Source organism: Hibiscus syriacus, unplaced genomic scaffold (assembly GCF_006381635.1).
Source record: "Hibiscus syriacus cultivar Baekdansim isolate YM2019G1 unplaced genomic scaffold, ASM638163v2 tig00111199_pilon, whole genome shotgun sequence".
NCBI classification, from domain to species: Eukaryota; Viridiplantae; Streptophyta; class Magnoliopsida; order Malvales; family Malvaceae; genus Hibiscus; species Hibiscus syriacus.
Genome location: NW_024063015.1, coordinates 516,218 through 539,527, shown reverse-complemented (window position 1 = coordinate 539,527; position 23,310 = coordinate 516,218). Strand labels below are relative to the sequence as shown.

Below are 23,310 nucleotides of genomic sequence, written 5' to 3'. Positions count from 1 at the left end.
GCCGCTATATAGGCCGGGGTTAGGAGCTGAGCCAGGAGCAGAAGCAGGACCTCCAGTGGCCATGACTGCACTCATGGAGGCGGCGGTGGCGGCGACAATAACGGAGCATGAGATCATCTTCATGTCCATAGTATTGAAGAATAAGCTTATCGAGAGACCTGCTGAGACGATAACAAAACCTAAGCAAGAAGAAATATTTACGTATGGTATTGAGGACTGAGATTGATTGTGCATGATTTTTTGGATGGTTAAATTTCACATTTTTTGTTAACCAGTTATTAGTCTATCTATAAACGATGCCACTTGTACTCCCTACTTATTTTGCAATATGGAAGTGCACAAGTACTAGTAATTTGTTAAGTTTTCATCTCAACGTACTGCAAGTTCCATTTTAATTAGGGATAACAGTTTAGAATATAGCTTAGAAGTGTGTAAATAATTTAATTATTTTTTTTAATTTGAATCGCATATAAATTTAAATATTAAAATTATTATTAATTATAGACATGGAATGAATATAAATATATATTTTTAAATATTTATTATTTGAATTTGTATTACTTATGCAAATGACGATTGATTATACAAATATATAAATCTGATTTTTTATTATAAAATTAAGAACATGTTTGCTTCTGAAAGGAATTCAAATTTTTGATCATCTAATTTTTTATAATTTGTATATTTAACATATGATTTTAATTTTAAACTATTTTTTTTACTAATTTATATATTTAATAAATAATAATATATTTTTTAAAGGAGTTTTCTGCCTTTTTTTAATTAAAAAAAAGTTAATTTCTTTGAATTTTTTTTAACTTTGAGAATTTAGTTTTCTTTTCATCTGATTATGCTTGATTTGTGTCAACTGGGTGTTTAGGGTTTTTGCTTAAAGTTTTCAACTTTTTGTTTTGAGTTTTGAAGAGAAACTGGAAACTAATTTGGCGTTGCTGTTTGCATTCTGAGATTTTATCAATTTATATATTTTAAATATGAGCTAGAGTACACTGCTGATTATCTGCTTACTTCTGAGACTAATCATATTCATAAAAATGATGATTTTTTTAGAAAGGGAAGATGTTGAGGGATATCCTTTACTTAATTCTGCATAATTGAACAATTTTTCTCCATAGCGATTGGGTACTTAGCTTAATTCTGCATAGTTGAACATTCCCGAGTCCGGCACATACCCGTATCTGATACGCACAAATTCGAGTAACATTCCCCCCTTGATTGTTATTGTAGCCGGCTGATGTTGTACAGTCTTTTTAAAGGTTCTGTTGTAAGTAAACTAATTATCTGCTTTCTCAAAAAAAAAATATCTGCGTAATCTAAGATCACTGCAATTACGAATGAAAGCTATGTCTGGTGTCTGCTATAAGGTTGATTGATGAATCATGATGGAGGTAATTAGACCTAGGTACTACTTCATATCAAGTAAATTGATCACTTGCATGCTTAATATGTGTTCTTGTCCTCTTGGTCCATAAACTGGCATACTTGTTTCCATCTGGCGTTTTTTGATATCCAACTTTAGGACTTGAATGGCTTGTAGTTCTTCCGCTTATTTTTCATATATTCTTGTGTTCTACTTCATTTTGGGTTATTGACAGTAAAGTGGTTTTAGTGCAGGAGGGTAGAGAAGATGGACTATCGTGATGAGACAGGCCGCCAAACTCCAGAAGGCCTCATCCTGTGCGTCAATAACTGTGGTTTCCTTGGAAGTGAAGCTACCATGAATATGTGCTCCTAAGTTTCACAAGGCAATGATCCTGAAGCAGGAGCAGCTGCAAGTGCAACTCGTAGCATCATCCATTGGAAGCATTGTCAATGGCAGCTCTAGTGGGAACGGTAAGGAACCATCTATGGCTGCTGCTGCTGCTTTGGCTGTACAATCCAGAAATTTTGGGTTAGAAATTGAATCGTCCATCAATCCATCCCTTATGACCTTCGGTGGGATGAAAACAAAAGAGGGTCCCAACAGGGGTACTGCATGTAACAAGTGTGTCCGTTTAACAGGATTTAACTGCGGGTGTGGAAGCATCTTCTGTGCAGTTCATCGATACTCCGACAGACACAACTGTCCTTTCAACTACAGGACTGTTGCTCAAGATGCTATTGCTAAAGCCAACCCTGTAGTCAGGGCAGAGAAGCTCGATAAAATCTAAAGAGTCGAGGATGAAGGCAAAGATTTATGTAATGAAATATGATGTTTGTCCTACTACCCATTTGTGTCATCAGCTCAATCATAGTGAAGGTTAATGTTAAAATGGGTGTTTTGTCTCAACATGTGTCCCCTTGATTGATATAAAGAGTTGCAAAGTCCATGATAGGGAGGACATCGTTGCAGTGTAAGGAAAGTCTGTATTCCTTGTCAATTGGTTGGCAATAGTTCGCCCTGGTTTGTAAGTCTTTATTTTGTGCTGGTTTGATGGTACATCGACATGATTACCTTGTAATGCTTTTCTCTCTTATATGCCTTTCTTCTACCGGTGTTGAGGAGACCACTTAGAGGTCGAGGTCGGGCTATTGATTCTCAGTTGAACTGGTTCACTTTATAGTAATTTAATCATAGTTCTACGATTATAGATATGAATCAATCAACCTCGTGATCAAAGACTCTGAGATAGTAATAGAATTTTTATAGTACAAGTCACAAGATATGTTGAATCAAGTCATGAGAAATCGAAGGTTTCCATTTGACTCGGGTAAATAGAAGACATGGAAACCTAGTGATAAATGGTGAGGCCTCTCCTCTACTTCCTCATAATTTCTAATATTCGAAATATATATACAACACTAGCTACCATTAAAGCTATTTTCCATAAATCTAGCCCCTGGAGCTTCTTCAGAGAATTCATAGCTCCATTTTCAGTTGATTTGCCTGTAATGTCACTGCTCCAAAGTTGCAACAGAATTCTTGTTCATTTTACTTAACATTAGAAGAAGGTATAACCTGACCGTTTGAAGTAAGGGAAACTTAGAAAGCTATCTACCTGAATTTGCAGAGGAGTCATAAGTTAAAAGTGACTTCTCTGGTGTAATGTAATTATTGTGGACTTCTCTTCCCCAAACAGGCTGCTGAAGTGCATCGGAATTCCATTGGTGCTGATATTGTTGTCTGTGTCCATCTCCTTGAACTTCAGGCCACATCACAGGCATAACCAAGCCGGGGAAGTTGCTGTCCATTAAAGATCCACTCTACACGTGTAAAAGATGGTCAGACATGTTAGTAGAAACTTTCAGGTAACAAAATCAACAGCTATTATCCTGTCATCAGAAATGAAACTAGATGGATTACCGTGTAAATGAAACATTTTATAGGTACTTATTCCCAGCATTATCTACTCATCTTCTCTGATTACCAATTTACATGACAAGTGCTCAAATGGAGTATGTAGTCATTTCACTACAAAAGGGTAATTTCCTATTAACATGTTCTGCTAAGCAGAGCTTTGCATGTCGTTTGAGAATGAATTTCAATAATTCTTGCAATCAGCTTCATTCAGCTGACTGGCAGCCATTGTTCCCGTTCAAAAATTAATGAAGGGGTAGATGGTGGTCCAGACATGATCAACTGTCCACTAAATATTAATGAGGAGCAGTCTTTTAAGAAAATGGTTGGAATCCAGTGGAGCCATACAATAAAGTGTATACCAGTTGGGGCTTTACCGATCTACATAACAAGATCATAACCAAAGTTGAAACATGAATGGGAAGAATCACCAAAGAAAAACTGTGCTCAAACTTACTTCTGATGTGAATACACTATCAAGGTTGAAATCAATTCTTGGGTTAACTGCTGCAAGTCTCATTGATAAGAACTGCAACCAAAGAAAAAAAATGTTACTACTGCAAGGAAAACCACAGCAAAATGATACATCAAAACATGTCAACCTAGTGGAATCTTTGCAAATTTTTCATGTTATTGTTGGGAGGTAATGCAAATAATTCAATTTAACCACCAAAGGATGTTAACAATAAGAACCAAGAGAAATATCTACAGTGCAAGGGTTTCAGGACAGAAAAATACTGACAGCAAGGGACCTCCTACACATCAGTGAAACCCACATAAAACTCTTGGTAAATGTCCTATTGATTAATCCCAGGTCACCTTGATTTTCATGATCATTTGAAGGTAATTTTGTAAAACATAAAGACATTAAAATATCTTAAAACCCATATGATATTAACAAAAATGGGGTAGAAGATTTAATGGCCCCATCCAGTGGCCAAGTCCTGTGTCTTGAATTCATATTAAACCTTCTCTTGTAGAAGGGGGAAAAAGATCCAATGCTTGAAATGCGTAATTCTTACCTCCACTTGCCGTTGTAGAGACTGCACATGATTGATGATTTCATCCAACACCAAGGCTGTACCTGAAATCTGCAGCACACGTATTCAATATAAATGTATGTATTCTGAAAAAATTTAAACTATCTTCTTGAACCTAATGCTTTGGAAAACAAAAGTGTAGTAATCAAAGCTTCCAGATATAATATAAAGGCATCCCACCTAGAGTCTGATTGTTTGAAAATTACTTAACTCCCACATGGCTTCCTCCTAAACAGATTTAAAGCGAACTGAGAGTCTATTGATGTCCACTCTCCCCAAGGATGCAATGTAAATGCATCAATTTAGAAGTAATAAAGTCAACAACTTTTCTCCAACAATTAAGCATCTCCAATCCTATCAACCTTTAAGGAAACCATGACTTCCGTTCCTAGAAAAGGATGACTGATCACATGTTTGCTCACCTACTTCACTGAATTGTGGTCACTTGATGAGCAAAAGGAATCAGAAACGGACTCGGAGCTGGTTTCACTTATCAAAGTCATATTATGAAATGTTAAGGGAGTCATATTATGAAATGTTAAGGGATAGATCACGATTATATTTTGAACAATTAAACCAATATGCCAGGGACTATAATAACATCAAGCCCCCATGTAGTTAAGCACACAGATAGATCAAAGGAAGTTGACTGGTGATCATCTTCTCAAAAATTCAAATTATCACATAATTGAAATATTTTTAAATATTTTTATTGATATTTTATTTTAAATTTTATAAGTTCACCTTGATATAAAATTTTGCACCGTTCCTGAAATTAAGCAAGCATTTGGCTTATAAAAAGGCACTCTGTCATCCTTCGCCTACTTATCCCATAGTGGATTGAAACTTGTACGAGAAGTTAGCAGCTACTCTTCATCAATGAAATGGGACCCCTTAATGACATTTAATCCAACAAGCCATTAGACATGTCTTCTTGGTAATGTCCAGCTAGCATTCCCACATGACTAAAATTTTTTTCCAGTCATCAAAGGCTACAACCATATGCATTCCATCGATAATGCAAAGCGCAGACATCAATTCAAAAGATATGGTTAAAATTTTGAACCGGAAAAATCTAGCTTTCACCAAAACAGAAATAAAATTGCGTTTAAAAAGACAAACTTGACCTCAAAAGGGGCTTCTAACATACTCTCCCATAATGGGAAAACAGCTAAAACGTTAAATCAACTTGGGATATAAAAAAGAGAATTATTTTTTTGTGCAAAAGATGACAATGACAAACCGTTACTAAAGAAAAATGGTGTAAAGATGTAATCTCACTTTCTATTCCCCATTAAGGGAGATATTCTTAATATAATCACAAATCATAATCAAATCATTAATGAACCAATAAAACTTACCTTATTACATCCAGGTACCAGCTCCTGTAGGAACTTCATTCGTGCATTAATCTTCTCTCTTCTTGCCTGTATTAAACGCCAAGATTATTAGATTAATAAAATAAGTAAGAATTTGAATTCTGATATTGTTAATAGAATATATATAGAGGATCGAATTATGAAATTATGAATGAAAAAAATTAAGTTAAGAGATCATCTTATATTGAAAGTCTTTATAGTAATGTATTGATAAATAATAAAAGTCTTTATAATTTATAGTGTTGGATCTAAACTAATTGATTAATAAATAATTAATATGTGGTTAAAGAAAATCATTTAGTCAATCATGGACATTGGTGAATTACCCTCTCTGCCAAGCTATGGCTATCCGTTGCTTGTCCCCGGCGTGCTCTAACGTGGACGTAAGGCAGCTTCTCGGCGTCCTCTGAGCTCTCATTCACAGCAGTTTTGCTTTTCTTTGTAGACCCTTTAACCTATGAAAGCTCAGAAAACAAATTAATCAAAATTTTACCAAAAAAGGAAACCCTCGATTGAAATTTCGTTTTGTGTTGGGTTTTTCCACCTTATTTTCTCTGCCCTTTCTCTTGATACGCCGCTTCTCTACCGGTGGATCAGAAACCAACGGCTGTGCTGACTCGGTCTCTGCCGGCTCACTCTTTACAGCCTTCTCAAGATTCGAGTTTAAAATTTTCGACACAGGCGAGTCCCTATTCTCATTGCCGTTGTTAGCTTCTCCAGAAAACACTGAAAACCTCGCATCTGGTTCAATCAAACTAGTATTAGAAGGAAAACGGAAGCTGCCTTTGAAATCTTCAACGTTCGGAGGCTTAGCAGCTATAAACTTCGTGGAGTCGGGAGAGTGAAGAAGCTCAACGGCTTGCGGAGGCGGTAGCTCAACCAGAGCCGTGAAGGAACTGGCGTTAATAGTGGTCGGAGCCAAAATCAAACGGTGGATTTCGTCGGTGAATTGGAGGGATTCGAATGCCGTAACTTGGCCCCCATCCGACGCCGTTAAATTAGATCTGGTCTCCGTCGTCCCTGGGTTTGACTCCATGGGTGAAAGATAAAATGTAGCCACTTGGTTAATTCAACCCAATCGAGAGCTTCAAATAAGCTTTGGATTATCTCTTCAATAGAAGCGAGGTCAGGCTTAGAAGAAGAAAAGGAGCTTAAATGTGTGTTTGAGAGAGATTTTGTTGCTCTGCAGAAGAGGTTACTTCTCAGCCATTTCAAGTACAGGGAAAGCAACGTTGCAGTGGCCGTTTGGTTTATTATTTTAAGACATATTACAGTGAAATTCTAGGTTTCTACTTTACGGTTCGTTGAAATTAAGAGAAACACTGTTTGTTGCGGTACGGTGACGGCCCCACCAGATTTTATTTTCTTTTTCCATAAATTTTATTTTTATAATTAAATCCTAACAAAAATAATAAATAAAATAAAACTACATGATCCACAAGATTAAATTTTAAATTTTATAACTTAAAGTAATGTTTACAATTTATAATTTATTATTTTAAAATTTTAATTTTTTTGGTAACAAGTGAAAGCCTATCTAATTAAACATACAAGCTATTGTTGTAGTCCCCCTGTAGCTCCGGTAGCACCACAACAGGAGGCTTAAAATTTTAAAAAGATATTTTTTTATAAAACTTAACTTATATAATTTGTATATAAAAATGTACTTATAATTTTAAAGCATAATTTTTTAATTAATTTTATAATTGGTTTTTGGTCGACTCTTTTTAATGATTTCCTTTCTGGCTTTTCGTTTAAGGTCCAGTAGTAGCATTTAATAATAATTTTTATATGTTACTTTCCACTTTTTTGATTTGGCAATGATTAAAGAAAACACTGTTGACCATATAAATAAATATTATTATGCGCTCCAACCTCCAAGGCACCTGCATTTTTTTAGTTTTTACAGTTCACTGTTTTTTAAAACCTAATTTTTTTATTAAAACAAAATAGTATTTATTCTAAATATTTTAAGAGAAAATCACCAGTGACCAAAAATGCCTTATAATATACGATTTTAACTAATTTTTTTTGGATTTGCCAAAATGACCAACAAAATCGCAACGCGATCCCCAGAATCGCAAATCAGTTTCCAAAATCGCAACGCGATTCTTGAAAATCGCAATGCGATAGTACAAATTCGCATTGCGATTTTCAAGAATCGCAACGCGAATATGAAAATCGCAACGCGAACACATATATCGCAACGCGTATCCGTAAACCGCAACGTGTATCCGTAAATAGCAACGCGTATCCGTAAATCGCAATGCGTATCCGTATATCGCAACGCGTATCCGTAAATCGCAACGATAATCCGTAAATCGCAACGAGAATCTGTAAATCGCAACGAGAATCCGTAAATCGCAACGAGAATCTGTAAATCACAACACTGAAATTTTGGGTATATAACTACGCAACAGCAGCAAATCATAAACTAAATCCCTAAATCGCAACTCATTCCATCTCCATCTATCACTCTCTCCGGCGACATCCGTTCCTATATCCAACGACATCCTTCCCAATCCGGCAACAGGTTTTAGTTTCGCAGCTCGTCTGTTTAGTAAATTAATTTACAACCATGAAATCATCTAATGTTGATCATGTTTGGATAGATTTGTGTTTTGGAGGGTCATGGGATAATGTTCATGGTGTTTTACAATATATGCCTTTACCCATGAATCTTCAACTGAAATTGTCTTTACAAAAGTTAACTTATGAAACTCTAATGCTACGTGTTTCAAATAAATTGAATTTAGAGCCCCTAAGTGGATTTAGGCTATCTTATCAGAGAAATAGTAAAGTTTATTTGTTAACCGACAATGAAGATGTTGAACGATTCATTGCTTACATTAGTGTTTCACAAGATGATGTTACATTGTATGTTGTTGAACCTAGAAGTAGTATTGTTGGGTCAGTAGCGGGTAGTAATCAACTAAGTTTTTCTCAAAACCCACAACCTTTCTCTAATCCAAATCCCAATCAACTTTCAGCACCAAATTCCGGTTTTCGTATTGACCAGTTAGACGATGATGAGCCAACAGAAAAAATTGTGAGTACTAGTCAGTATTCAAAATTTGGTCTTGGTCAATATCCGGACTTTGATATTGGTCAATACACGGATTTTGATGATGTTTCAGAAGAAGAAACAGACCCTGCATGTAATGATTTTGATATTGGTCAATACCCGAATTTTGATGAAGAAACAGCCGTTGCCGAAGAATGTATTGTTGATGATAATGAGGAGGAAGTTACGACTGTGAATGAACATGTTGAACATCCATTCTGTAATTCATATAATCCTGAAGAAGAAAAAGAAGAAGAAAAAGTCCCCGAAGAAAAGAAAATGCCACGGGCGTATAACTGGAATATGCCAGAATTACTTCAGATACCGGAAGAAGAGTTGGTAAAGAAAGCAGTTGATTGTTACACAAAAGTTATTCGTATCAAGAAAGATGATTGTTTTGATACAAAGGAAGACTTGAAGATAGCTTTGTATACGAAATGTGTGGAAGATGGCTATCAACTAAAAGTTAACAAATCAAGCAAAGATCGTTTCGAAACAAGGTGTATGATTGACAAAAACTGTACGTGGCGTATGATTGCAAAGAGAATAAAAGATTGCGAAATGTTTCAAGTTAGGACTTTTATTGTTAAACATACATGTTCAAGAACCCAAGTTTTTCCTCACCATAGACAGGCAAACAAAAAGGTGTTGGGTGGTTTTCTGGCTGAGTTAATGTTTTTGAATGGCAGGGTATATCGGGGACATGAAATTATGACTGACATGAATGCTCGGTTCAAGATTAGTATATCATATTCTCAAGCTTGGAGAGCCAAATGTTATGCCTTGGAATTGTTGAGGGGGTCGCCAGAAGCATCGTTTGCCCAACTGCCGGCTTATTGTCACAATTTAAAGCTGAAAAACCCTGGGTCGGTAACTCATATCAAAACAGATAGAGATGGACGCTTTGAGTTGCTGTTTATCGCCATTGGTGCTACGGTTAGTAAATCAATATAATTTTGTTGACTCATTTTGTTAGTTACATGCATTTCACATTTAAATGATTATATTTCTTGTGTATATTATTTTGTAGATTCGTTCGTTTATTACTTGCATGCGCCCAGTTATTATAGTTGACGGAGCACATTTGAAAGGTCGATACCTTGGAGTAAACTTATTAGCAGTAGCCATGGATGCTAACAATGGGATATTGCCAATAGCTTACGGGGTTGGCAAATCTGAAACCTCTGATTCATGGACATGGTTTATGGGGCATCTTAGGGATTGAATAGGTCCTATTAGCAATCTGACAATCATATCCGATAGGGCAAACTCAATTGACAACGCTGTTAGAAGGTGTTTCCCAGATGCTTTTCATGGACTTTGTGGTGTTCATTTGTATAGAAATCTAAAATCAAGATCTGCTGGTATAAAAAAGCACAAATGGACATACTGGAAGGCTGTAAAAGCTTATCGGGAAGTGGATTTCAATAAGCATATAAATTGTTTAAGACGTGTTTTGCCTCAGTGTGCTCAAACACTAGAAGATGTCGGGTTTGAAAGATGGTCAAGAGTACATCAACTTGGAGCAAGATATGGTTTCATGACGTCTAATAGTGCAGAATCAATCAACGCTCTAAGTCGTCATTCCCGGAAATTACCCATTACTATGTTAATGGAGTTTTTTCGAGCCTCTATTCAACAGTGGTACTACAAGAAAAGAAACCATGCAGGTATTATTTCTTTGAATTCGTAACTTATCATATTTATATATTTTACTAAGTATTGTTTATTTAAATTTACAGGAACATTGGAACATCGTGTTACACCATGGACTGAAAAAAAGATAACGAAACGTGTTGTGAAGTCAACGTCATGGAGAGTTGAACCATGTTCAAACACTTTGTTTCAAGTACTGGATAATAACTTAAATGGGCTAGTCGATCTAAATGCAAAGACGTGTAGTTGTATGAAATGGCAAACATCTGGTTATCCGTGTGGCCATGTTATAAAAGTTGCTCTTCATTTAAACCAAGATGATTCAAGCGCATACGCTATGGATTGCTACACTACAGAAGTTTATCGACAGACTTATGCCGAGATTGTCTACCCTATTCCACATCCTTCTGAGTGGGACATACCAGATGACTTACAAACAGTTTTGCCACCAGCCATGGACAGAAGGCTACCTGGCCGACCAAAAAGTCACGATCGTATACCGTCTAAGGGTGAAGAGAAGAAGAGATCGACATGTAGTCGGTGCAAGGAAAGTGATCATACAAGGTTGACATGTGGATCACCAGTGCCATCAAAATCATCTTTTCCTCTACCAAAATATGGATCCTCATCAAAATCCAAAGCTCATATGGTGTCAAGCAAAAGGCAATCATCTTTAAAATCCCAATCATAATTGGCTTCACCTTTTGGGACTGTTAACTTAGGTGATTTTTAAATGCAAACGTTGTATTATGTGGATTTTATGTGTGAACTTTTAACATTTTCAGTTGAATTAATGACTCAGGCCAACCATTTTGACTTAACCAACTCTTGTTATTCAGTTGTTATCACTTATTAGGCATGCATTTGACTATCGCAACACGGAAATTACAATCGCAACGAGAGAATCGCAATGCGAAATGAAAATCCCAACAAGAAAATCGCAATGCGGAAATGAAAATCGCAATGCGAAATGAAAATCGCAATGCGAAATGAAAATCGCAACGAGAGAATCGCAATGCGGAAATGAAAATCGCAATGCGAAATGAAAATCGCAACGAGAGAATCGCAATGCGAAATGAAAATCGCAATGCGAAATGAAAATCGCAACGAGAGAATCGCAATGCGGAAATGAAAATCGCAATGCGAAATGAAAATCGCATTGCGATTCTCTCGTTGCGATTTTCATTTCCGCATTGCGATTTTTATTTCGCATTGCGATTCTCTCGTTGCGATTTTCATTTCGCATTGCGATTTTCATTTCAACATAATGCAGATTGAAATCAACAAAATCAACCATTACATTTCAATCAATTAAACAAGCACAAATAAGAATTATGTTCGCATCAATTACACAAATCAACTTTTACAAATCATCTTTTACAAATCAATTAAACAATCAAAAAATAAGCAATAATTCTTATTTCCAATCATCTACTATTGAATCAACTTTTACAAATCAATTAAACAATCAAAAAACAATCAATTAAACTATTGAATCAACTTTTGCAGCCATACATCATTTTCACGCAGTTCACTTCTGAGATTAACCTGCAGAAACCAAACATTTGCTCAAACAACACTTTCTACACATCTAAAACCTACAAACAGCAAATTATTCTATTCTAGGTACTTAACCAAACATTTTCAAACCAAAAGTCTATAAACTTACCAATTGTTTATGGACATTTTTATAACGCGGATGCAGGTAGGCAGCGTCTTGTATATATCGATTTAGCCATATAATGCCGAAACCACAAGCCTACTGCAGCTCTATCTCTATCGGTGGGAGGTAGATACTTGGTGCTTCCCGTCGTCAAACGCTCCAACGCCAAGCATACGAGAGGACCACAATCTCCTCTGGCTCCTCCCGTTTGTTGTGGCGCGGTCTCGTCTCTAATAACTGTAATATTGAGCTTCTTTGGCTTCTTGTTTCCAGAACGAGTCCAATAATTGATCGCATCCAAGAATTTAGCCAAATGAGAGCTCAATCCCTTAATAATTTCTCTTAAATCAGCCAATGATATGTAATTTATCATGTTGTCATACACTATTGTCTTAAGGGATGGGAGCTGAAGCTCGACGAGAATCCAATGTTTACTTTCCAAAACAGGGATAAACACCTGCAATCATAAGTAATAATTCATTCATTTGCGCATTTATTTCATAAAACCTTTAAACTCAATCTAAAATAAATACTAACCTTATCGACCTCCCACCATGCAGGATAAAGTTTAGCTTGTCCATTGCCCAAATCAAATGATTCATCTCGTGCATTCTTCAAGTGAACGGCGTTAAAAGACGTCGGTATAATTGTATATCGTATATTTTTATTTTTCTTAAGTTTTCTTATTATTAGAAGACGTGTCACCCACGCATCGATATGCTGTTTTACAAAAAAAGACATATATTAGTGACTTACATAAATTTAAAAAAAAAATTAATCAAATTGAAATATAAGAAAAATATAAGACTTACCCCCCCCATCGAAATAGCCATTGTCTTCGACCCCTAATAATACGCCCCACCAATACCGATCAAGCAACAAATAGATATCATCGGTGAGCTTGCATATGTCAGTGAAACACCCCTGGCTCCGCTCATGTAGATAAAAATCAACTGCGGTCTTAGCCCAAAGGGTGTTATCCAGAATTGTGTCCGGTAGTTGTTTCCTCTCCTCTTCAGATACCGGTATGGTACTGGCCGGTAACTCATACGAGAGCCAACTTGAATCCATCATGTCCGGCACGTCAGAGGGTTTCTCAAGAAGCCTACATATGACGCCATGTGAATCGGGCTCTTGAATGGTGGGAGGGACCTCTTCAATGATGACAGTGGCCTCTTGAACGGTGGGAGGGGACTCTCGAGGAATGATAGGGGGGCCTCTTCAACGATAGGAGTGGACTCTTGAGGGATGACAGGCGAGTCGGGCTTCTTCTTGCGGTGTCTTCGCACTATTGGGGTGTACGGAGACTTAATAGCACGCTGTCTGATGCGTGAACTCCGTCGTGCAAGCATAACCCGACGTAAAGCATCCACTCTATCGGGCCGCTAAATAATTAAATACAAAAATCAGTAAATAAACAGACATGATATTTAAACAGTGAAAACAAAGACAAATATGTTTCAAACTTGCATTGTATTCACCCAAGTCATTATTCTATCATAGTTCACAAAATGAATCAGATAACAAAGAAAAATATGTTTCAAACTAATACCCTGAAGTTAGTATTTGTCTTTGTTTTGTCTATTGGTTGAAGTAATGCAATCCATTCAAGTTTCAATTTGCAGAAGAAGAAATAGTTTACTTTCGCAACACGAAACTTAAAATCGCAACGCGAAATGAGAATCGCAACGAGAAACCAAAATCGCAACGCGAAACCAAAATCGCAACGCGAAATGAAAATCGCAACGACAGAATCGCAACGCGAAATGAAAATCGCAATGCGATTTTGGTTTCGCGTTGCGATTTTGTCGTTGCGATTTTGGTTTCGCGTTGCGATTCTGTCGTTGCGATTTTCATTTCGCGTTGCGATTCTCTCGTTGCGATTTTAAGTTTCGTGTTGCGAAAGTAAACTATTTCTTCTTCTGCAAATTGAAACTTGAATGGATTGCATTACTTCAACCAATAGACAAAACAAAGACAAATACTATTTCACAGTGTTAAAGAATACACAGTTTAGCAGAATTGGCAGCAACCGAACAAATTTACTTTCAACCAAAAGACAAAACAAAGACAAATACTATTTCACAGTGTTAAAGAATACACAGTTTAGCAGAATTGGCAGCAACCGAACAAATTTACTTTCAACCAAAAGACAAAACAAAGACAAATACTATTTCACAGTGTTAAAGAATACACAGTTTAGCAGAATTGGCAGCAACCGAACAAATTTACTTTCAACCAAAAGACAAAACAAAGACAAATACTATTTCACAGTGTTAAAGAATACACAGTTTAGCAGAATTGGCAGCAACCGAATAAATTTACTAAGCAATCTAAGTGAAATGGCTAATCTAAGTGAAATTACGAGTAAATTTATCATTAAGTTAAATATGGAAAATCTTAAACTTACCTCGTTGCGTAGAGTATGAACCTCATTCTCCAACGATACTATCATCTCACGTAGAGCGGCAACCTCACCACGTAAAGTTGACACCTCCACACGCCATGCACCATCGTTATCGCGTAGAGTACCGATCTCCTCACGCAAGGCATTGACCTCATCACGTAACTCATCCCGTGGAGGTGGAGAACAAGGAGATAAATGTCGTGGCCTCTTTACCGGTCGCCTATCATGAGGTGATGGTGGAGAAGAGGCTCGATGATGTGACGGGATAGGTGATGGCTCTCGTTCTAGAGGTGTATAGTCGGGTCGATCGGGTGATGGCTCTCGAATTGGAGGAAGTGGATGCTGCTCATCATCCGTGCCATCAAAAAAACTCTGACTAGCTTGCCACCAATCAGTGGCAAGCTCTTCCTCCGTGGGTGTCAGTCTTTGTAATGGAATGTTGGCCTCCTAACAATATAAAAACTCAAACAAAGTTAAACGTCTACTATTAATAACTTGTTTATATATTATATGAAAGTATTTGTGTTAACTTACATTATTTATTGTCGCATATGGTATTAAGTCTTCCCAATCCAACAGATTTTTCCTCTTCCAGGAAATAGCCCTGAGAATATCATTTGACGTTTTTATTGCATTTGTACACATGCTGGGGAAAGCCTCGAATATCCAAATCTACAAATAATATAATAACAAAATTAGTAATTGTTAAATAATTAATTATAATTTTAGAAACATTATATAGAAATTCTTACCTTAAAGGCCCAAACAAAGCCTGACAAAGTGTATTTCGACCCATCGCCACGCAAACTTTTGCGGTCATCAAAGGCAGTAGACAACTTAGTCCAGGTAGCTTTCCATATATACGAACCCCATGGAAACAGATTCCATGCATTCAGGTCCTCTACCAATATTATTAGCTCCCGAGGAATAGGTTGTCTGGCCTCTCTGCCTAAAAAGCCGGCATACACAAGTAGTAGAAGGCATACTCGGACAACATCGACGTCATCCATCCGAGTGAAACCAGCTTTCTTATTAAACAATTTCTTCAGGTCGTCGACGTGTAGGTTCGGCTTCTCCATTGACTCATCCCGAAAAACCCGGGATAACCATGATGGGCGGGCAATATGACGAGTGTACCGGCCTATATCATCGTGTCCGAATCGTAGACCAGTGATTAATCAGAACTCCTTCCGCCCAAAACAAGTATACGCTGGTGGAAAATGAAACCATATCTCTTCCTCACCACGTTGTATACTGTCGGGTAGATTTGATGTCATGGTCTGAAGCCACAAATGGGTCAAATTAGCATCTCCACCCGGATGCTGTACTCTCAGCCATGGCCCGAAGCAGGTTTCCTCAAACAATTGTCTTTGTGCAGGTGAAAGCTTCGAAGCAATTGTAGTGGCTAGGCTAACTTTATTCCTTAATGTCAATGAAGCCGAAAAAAATTTCTACAAAAACAATAAACATACCAAGTAAGATATACCAAAAACTACACTGAAGATATACCAAAAACAATAAACATAAAAAGTAGTAGTTTATTCTTGAAACTAAAATTTGCAACACTGTTTTGTCTTTTGGTTGAAATGAAAATCGCAACGAGAGAATGACTGTCGCAACGAGAGAAATGAAAATCGCAACGAGAGAATCGCAACGCGAAATGAAAATCGCAACGAGAGAATCGCAACGCGAAATGAAAATCGCAATGCGATTTTGGTTTCGCGTTGCGATTCTCTCGTTGCGATTTTCATTTCGCGTTGCGATTCTCTCGTTGCGATTTTCATTTTTCTCGTTGCAGATAGTCATTTTCACGTTGCGATTTTCATTTATCTCGTTGCGACTCTTCTGCAAATTGAAACTTGAATGGATTGCATTACTTCAACCAAAAGACAGAACAAAGACAAAGACAAATACTAACTTGAAAATCGCAACGAGAGAATAGCAACGCGAAATGAAAATCGCAACGAGAGAATCGTAACGCGAAATAAAATCTAAGTGAAATGGTTAATCTATTATTGAAATGACCAGTAAACTTATCATCAGTTTCAATATGAAAAACCTACAATAATGCAAAAATTTCAAAATAAAAATAATTAAAAAAACTAACCCTCGGAGGTTGATTTTCCATTTCTGAATATTGTGAGGGATTTCTGACCGTGAATGGTTGTGAGGGATTTCGCCGGAGATGGGGACGGAAATCTTCGGAGATGGGGACGGATTTCGCCGTAGAGAGTGAGAGATGGAGATGGGACTGAGTTGTGATTTTAGGTTTTAGGTTATGAGTTGCGATTACGGGATTTTGTCTTAATATTCGTTTTTGTAATTTGAAAATAAAATACGCGTAGCGATTATAATGGCGCTTTAAAAATCGCGTTGCGATTTACGGATACGCGTTGCGATATACGGATACGCATTGCGATTTACGGATACGCGTTGCGATTTACGGATACACGTTGCGATTTACGGATACGCGTTGCGATTTATGTGTTCGCGTTGCGATTTTCATATTCGCGTTGCGATTCTGGAAAATCGCAATGCGAATTTGTACTATCGCATTGCGATTGTCAAGAATCGCGTTGCGATTTTGGAAACTGATTTGCGATTCTGGGGATCGCGTTGCGATTTTTATTTCGCGTTGCGATTTTATTGGTCATTTTGGCAAATCCAAAAAAAGTTGGTTAAAATCGTATATTATAAGGCATTTTTGGTCACTGAGGCGATTTTCTCATATTTTAATATTTGGTAAAAATTTTTAAAGTATTTTTAGATAAAAAATTAGTTTTGACCGTAAAATAATATCAAACAGGTAAAAAATGAAAAAAAAAATACAATGAAAGTTATGGTTTTAAATCAACCGCAAAAATTAAAATTTCTAACTTAATTTTATTTAATAATTTACATTTTATTTACTTAATAATGCAATTATATTTTATTTTAATAATTTATTAATAACATCCTACAAATTTAATTTATCATTTAATAAATTATTTAAATTATTATTTCATAATAATTTTATGTCCTCTGTTAAACAGTATCGATGATACATTTTTTAGAAAATATTTTATATATACAAATATTATTAATGAGTTATCTTAAAATATTTTTATATTTTTATTATAATTTAAGTTGATATATTTTATAAATTATAATATTAATAAGTGTAAATATAATATAAATGTTATATTTTTAATTTATAACATAATGTCTATAATGGACATTTTATCTTTTCAAACTCACTTTTTAACAACAGTATCAAATAGTTAAATTTCAAACTGTACTCTTATACAACACTTTTAAAAATTCATTTCTATAACATTTTTAAAAGTCATTTTTCAAAAGTTGCGTCAGACTCACCCTCAATCATTTGACAATGAACACTCAATCACCATGTTACAGTCGTTATTGTTTGAATTATAACCTCTAGAAATAACAACAATTCCTTTAATCACTGAAATAAGTTGGTTCGTAAAAACCTAAAAATTTATTGTCGGGTTTTTAAATAATAGCTTTATATTTTTAGAATGTATGGAAAAATAAAAAAATATTATAATCATAATAATTATTTAATATAATACTACTAATTTTTAAACTGAATACATACCTAATTAATCTATGATATAAGTATAATTACAATTTTAAAAATATATCATATATTAAATATCATTTTAATGCCCTTTGTTTTAGTTTGGCTTTTACTAGAACGGCTGTGAGACGTAAATTTTTATTTATTTCATTTTAGTTTCCTTGTGAATGTTGAGATGTTATAATATTTTCATGATCATAGACTATATGATAGTTTTTATATTATTTCACTTATTTTATCAGTAATTTGTTTCAGGAGTAAATTAAACCTATAATATTTTGATAAGAAATATTATTGGTCTGGATTATATCAAGTCCTAAGTTTAATTGAAGACGATTCGTTTTTTTTATGTAAATTTATTTTAAAAATATTATAATTTAGTTTTCTTTGTTAAGGATTTTAATTTTAAATAAAACAATAATACTGACAGTAAAAGTTTACTAATTTTACTTTTAGTTAGAATCAAGAGATTTCACGAACAAAAAACAAGAACTTGTTTGATTAACTATAAAAAATTTAATTGAACAAGTATACTAAATTTAAATTGCTTCGTATATTAATCAGTTATGATTTAATATATAAATTTTAAAATAATTTTATTTTTATCATTATTATTATTTATATAATATTTTAATTATTATTTATTGTGATATTAAATCATTGATAGTAAATAGGTCCCGCGTGACTGGGGAATGGCCACGAGCCAGCAGCCAAGGTTCAAGCTCCGACACATTTTATCGAATAAGATGAATCGTCATTTTCTGGCATTTACTTATAAAACTGTTGCAATAAATATAATAATAATTTATACTTATTTTTTTAGTACATTTTACAGATCAGACGTAGATTCTTTTAAATATTATTATATTTTTATTTTTATTTAAATTATTATTATATTAATAGAATAATAATTCAATTCACATGGCTCATCATAATTATATACATTTTCAGTAGACCGATAAATAACCACATTAAAGTACGAATAGTGAATGGTTACATTACATCCTGGGGTACCCATAAATTAAGGCATGACTGTCCTTCAGTGTTCAAGAAGGGACACAGTGTCCTTCACATTTTGCTATCACCATTAAAGAAAATCATAGAATAGAGCGGACAATCATGTATCAGGCACCAAACACTTCCAAGTTAACCAATTGCATAGTACAATCCCTACCCCTTACCACACCTTAGTTTCTTTTTCTTTTTGTTTGAATTTCAGATGTGCTTGCTATTATTATTTTTCTTTTTATTTTCATCTGAATTGATCATGATTCGATGACGAAAAATCAAAGAGTGAGATTAATTATAGTAACATTGAAAAATAAATAAAGAATTAATCTCAACATTTAATTTTTCTACATCCAACAATTCTAAACGGGTAGATATGTTAAAATTTCACTAATAAATCATTTTTTTTATTTTATAACAAATGCATATTTATAACATGTCTATTATAATAATATTATAAAAAGTTTATTTACATCTGAATATTGAGTATAAATATATTTTCAACATTTTGATATTTTGTAAACAATAAAACATGTCATTCTATCGATATTTTTTGTTCGAGTAGTGTATCTATAAAATATGTATGTGTTTAATTAATTAAAAAAATTTAAATAGAAACTAAATTGTAATCGCAATATATTATTAAAAATAAATATATAAACGTCCTTTTTAAACGCTTGTCCAATGGTGAAAGTGTCTTTCTCAAGCCTTGGGTAATAATTTGGGATTTGTGTCTTTGAGTTGAGGTCGCTATGGAGCATAGTCTGGGTTTCCGATTCAATTTAAATTTAACATAATGAAATTCTTTTAGTAATATTAAGTTGATATTTATTTAAAGATAATTTTTAATTATTTATTGTTAAATATTTATATTTTTTATATTTATAGTACCTGAACCTGAGATCTCAATAAATAGTAACAATTCTTTTATCACCAAGGTAATTTAGTTCGTACATATATTCTTTCAAGTAAGAATAAATTCACTGGTCATTTTGCCCAATTTTTTGTTTGATATTATAATTTCGTTTGGTTAATATGTTTTGTTTTACAAATAATAAATATCGCTTTTCGAAATTTTATTAAAATTGTTATTTTATATAAAAATAATAATTTCACAAAATTAATAAATTTTAGATCTATATTCAAAGCATTACAAAAGTTGTAATAAATCATCTTCGAAAATATTTCAATTATCTTCGGGTAGCATTATTAATTGTATTTTATTTAATTATGGTTAGTTTAAATGAACTATAAATTTTCCGAAATTAATTAAGTGATATTGATGGTTAAAAAGATATTTTTTAAAAGGTTTTAAGTTATAACAATTATATTTGTAGGTTGTGTGTTGTCAATAGGTAGGAGATATTATAAATAGATGGCTAAAGGGCTACTTTTGTCCATGTAGCAACCTCAATTTATCATTTTTGTCATATCATATTTTCGCATCAATTTAGCTCTCGAAATTGTTTAATTACATTAATGTTTAAAATATTTACTATTGTTTGTGGTTTTAAGTTAGTGATTAGGGTTTAGAGTTTATGGTTAATGGTTTTAAGTTAGGTTTGGGGTTTAGAATTTAGGTTTTAGGATGATGCAATTAAACAACTTTGAGTGTTAAATTGATATGAAAATATGATATGGACAAAAATGATAATTTGAGTCTATTACATAGACAAAAGTAGCCCTTAAACCTAAATAGATATTACATTGTAATCACGTCAAATTATTAAAAAAAAATTAAAAGAGGTAAAATTTACTTTTAAAATCTTCTAATAAAGTCAAGGAAGAAATAAAGGCAATGGACACAAGAATTTCAAAATGGTTATGTTGGATTAATATTTGTAATTATGTTATAAAGTCATAAAGTATAAGTACTATGGAAACAAAAGTGTAGATATTATTATAGTTGTATTTGTAATTTGATGGGGGGCAAAGTTATAAATAGAGACAATAATTGGTTCTTAAATTAACTATATAAAAGTGGTTATGATCCTTAAGAAATAGACAATCTCGTATTTTTTATCTCGTCATAGTTTATACACAAGAGAATTCTATATTCTTAGAAGATCACAACCAAAGAAAGATTTAAAAAATTTCACCTATCAATTAATTCATGCATGTTTCTACATCTATAATTTTATTCTTAATGATTTGACATGACTAAATTCTGGTTAATTTTCATGTTTATCATTTGGTTCGAACAAGTGGTTAATGACATTGCTTTTGAGGAGGAATTAAAACAAGATTTTCAAGTAAAGATTTTCTTAGATTCATTATACTTCTCAATCTTGAAACAAGAGGATTCGACTAATTTGTATTCAAATCTCATTAAGATTTAACTTTACACAAATTTCATTAAGATTTCTATTCAAATCTTAAGAATCTCTCAACAAAGATTGTTGTTGAGTCAATCAAGAGGATGAAATAGCCAAGAGGTGTGAATTGGTAAATAAAAATTTTGCTGGAAGCTTAAGGAAAAATAAAAAAATTGAACACAAAAATTTTAGAGTGATTCGACTTTCTAAACCAAAGTCTACATCTACTACCTTAGCTATTCATACTAAGGATTTTCACAAATTCACTAATTTGTATCAACCTTTAAAGACAATGTGTAACCTTACAACTCCCTCAAGAATTATACCCCAAATTCTTAAGACACTCTCTCAAAGAGAAAATTAAAAATTCCAAACTTAGAAAACCTCACTAGGAATGTGTTTGAACAATTCAAGAACCGATACGAACACTTGAGAAATAGAAACAAATGAGTACAAAAGTGTTTTATGAAACAAAAATATAAAGAATGTTGACTTTGATTTTGGCTTAATGTGATTTATTTAACTTTCTCTGTGATCTCTTGTCTTCACATATGACTTAGAATCTTGTTTTTATACCCCTTCATTCAATTCTAGTCGTTTGGATTGTTGTGAGAGTTAATAGAGTCGTTGAGATGAAATTTCTCGCAATAAATGTTGCCTAGACACCTTGAGTACCGATACTCGGGCTTGGAGTATCGGCGAGTATCGGTACTGCCTGCATTAAATATAAAATTTTAGCTATTGGTGAGAGAGGAGTATCGGTACTCCACTTAGAGTAAAGTAAAACAATATCGGTAACAAAATAGCCTACTAGAATTATTGATTGTCAAAAACATAAAGAGAGTATCAGTACTCCCATCGGGAGCATCTGTACTACAATGTAATTTTAGGCCATTAGTATCGGTACCACATGAATAGTATCGATATTGTTCTTGCATTACCGGTATAGGGTTAAAAATTAATTTTTAACTATATTAAAATCCGAAACCCTTTGTAAAACTATTTGAAAATTAATTCTAGTATATGACTTGAATTTAAAAAAAGAGTAAAAATTGAGTTTTTGACCTTAAAAAGAATTTTCATATTCAACTGATTGAATCGAATATAAACTTGAAAACCAAATCGAAAATAATCTTAAAATTTCTTTAAAAATATTTATTTTTGGTATGTCAAAATATCAAAACATGGTTGAACAAATACCATTAAAAAATGTAAGAAACCTTATAAAATAGATGGTTGCAATAACTAACTCAACAACAAACACTTGAACAAATAGAATACAAAAAACCCACAAGTGTTTGAGAATTAAACAAAAACAAGATGAAAATATTGAAAACGAAGCACAAAATGAAATTTTGGCTCTTAATTGTTACGGTTTGTTTTCATAATATAGTTGAGTGTTTTAATGTCACTTATATCACCTCACTAATTTCTAATTGGACGAGACTATTTAAGGGAGTAAATAGTTGTTATTTTACAATAAATTTATATATTTTTTACCTAAGTGATAAAATATTTTTACAAAATATTTGTTTATTTTAAATTATGATCATCGGTAAAAAAAACTAATTGATTCTTTTGATAAATGTTAATCCTTTCGATAAAGGATCTGTAGCAATTAATTTTCGTACAACTTGTTATTAATATTTATATTTTATTTTTGCAAGCCGAAACCCAATCATGCCCAAATTACAAAAAGTTAACCCTAGCCCAAATGTTATAGGGTTTGAAACCCTAGGGTTTTCACTTGCCGTCACCGTTACCTTCGGCCACAACCGTCGCCGTCACTTTATGCTCATGTAACCACCTCCTCCTTGGTCAAATCGCTCTGACACCGCCGTTTCACCTCAGTCTCCCATTAACACTCATCAATCAAGTAAAAAGAGCAAAAAATTAGTAA

The 23,310-nt window shown here is 33.8% G+C and overlaps 1 protein-coding gene and 1 pseudogene across 1 annotated transcript; one reads left to right on the top strand and one right to left on the bottom strand.

The window, feature by feature from the left end:
* The first annotated feature begins 1,645 nt into the window (after positions 1–1,645).
* On the top strand, positions 1,646–2,447 carry LOC120155624 (annotated as a pseudogene).
* Positions 2,448–2,609: 162 nt separating this feature from the next.
* LOC120155601 (transcription factor bHLH48-like) lies at positions 2,610–6,953 on the bottom strand. The gene is made up of 7 exons (XM_039167120.1): positions 6,259–6,953; positions 6,041–6,169; positions 5,697–5,762; positions 4,318–4,386; positions 3,753–3,824; positions 2,997–3,201; positions 2,610–2,895 (listed from the first exon to the last, which is right to left on the bottom strand). Exons 1-7 carry the CDS (start codon positions 6,748–6,750, stop codon positions 2,858–2,860), a joined length of 1,071 nt encoding a protein of 356 aa, XP_039023051.1. The 5' UTR covers positions 6,751–6,953; the 3' UTR covers positions 2,610–2,857.
* Positions 6,954–23,310: the final 16,357 nt, after the last annotated feature.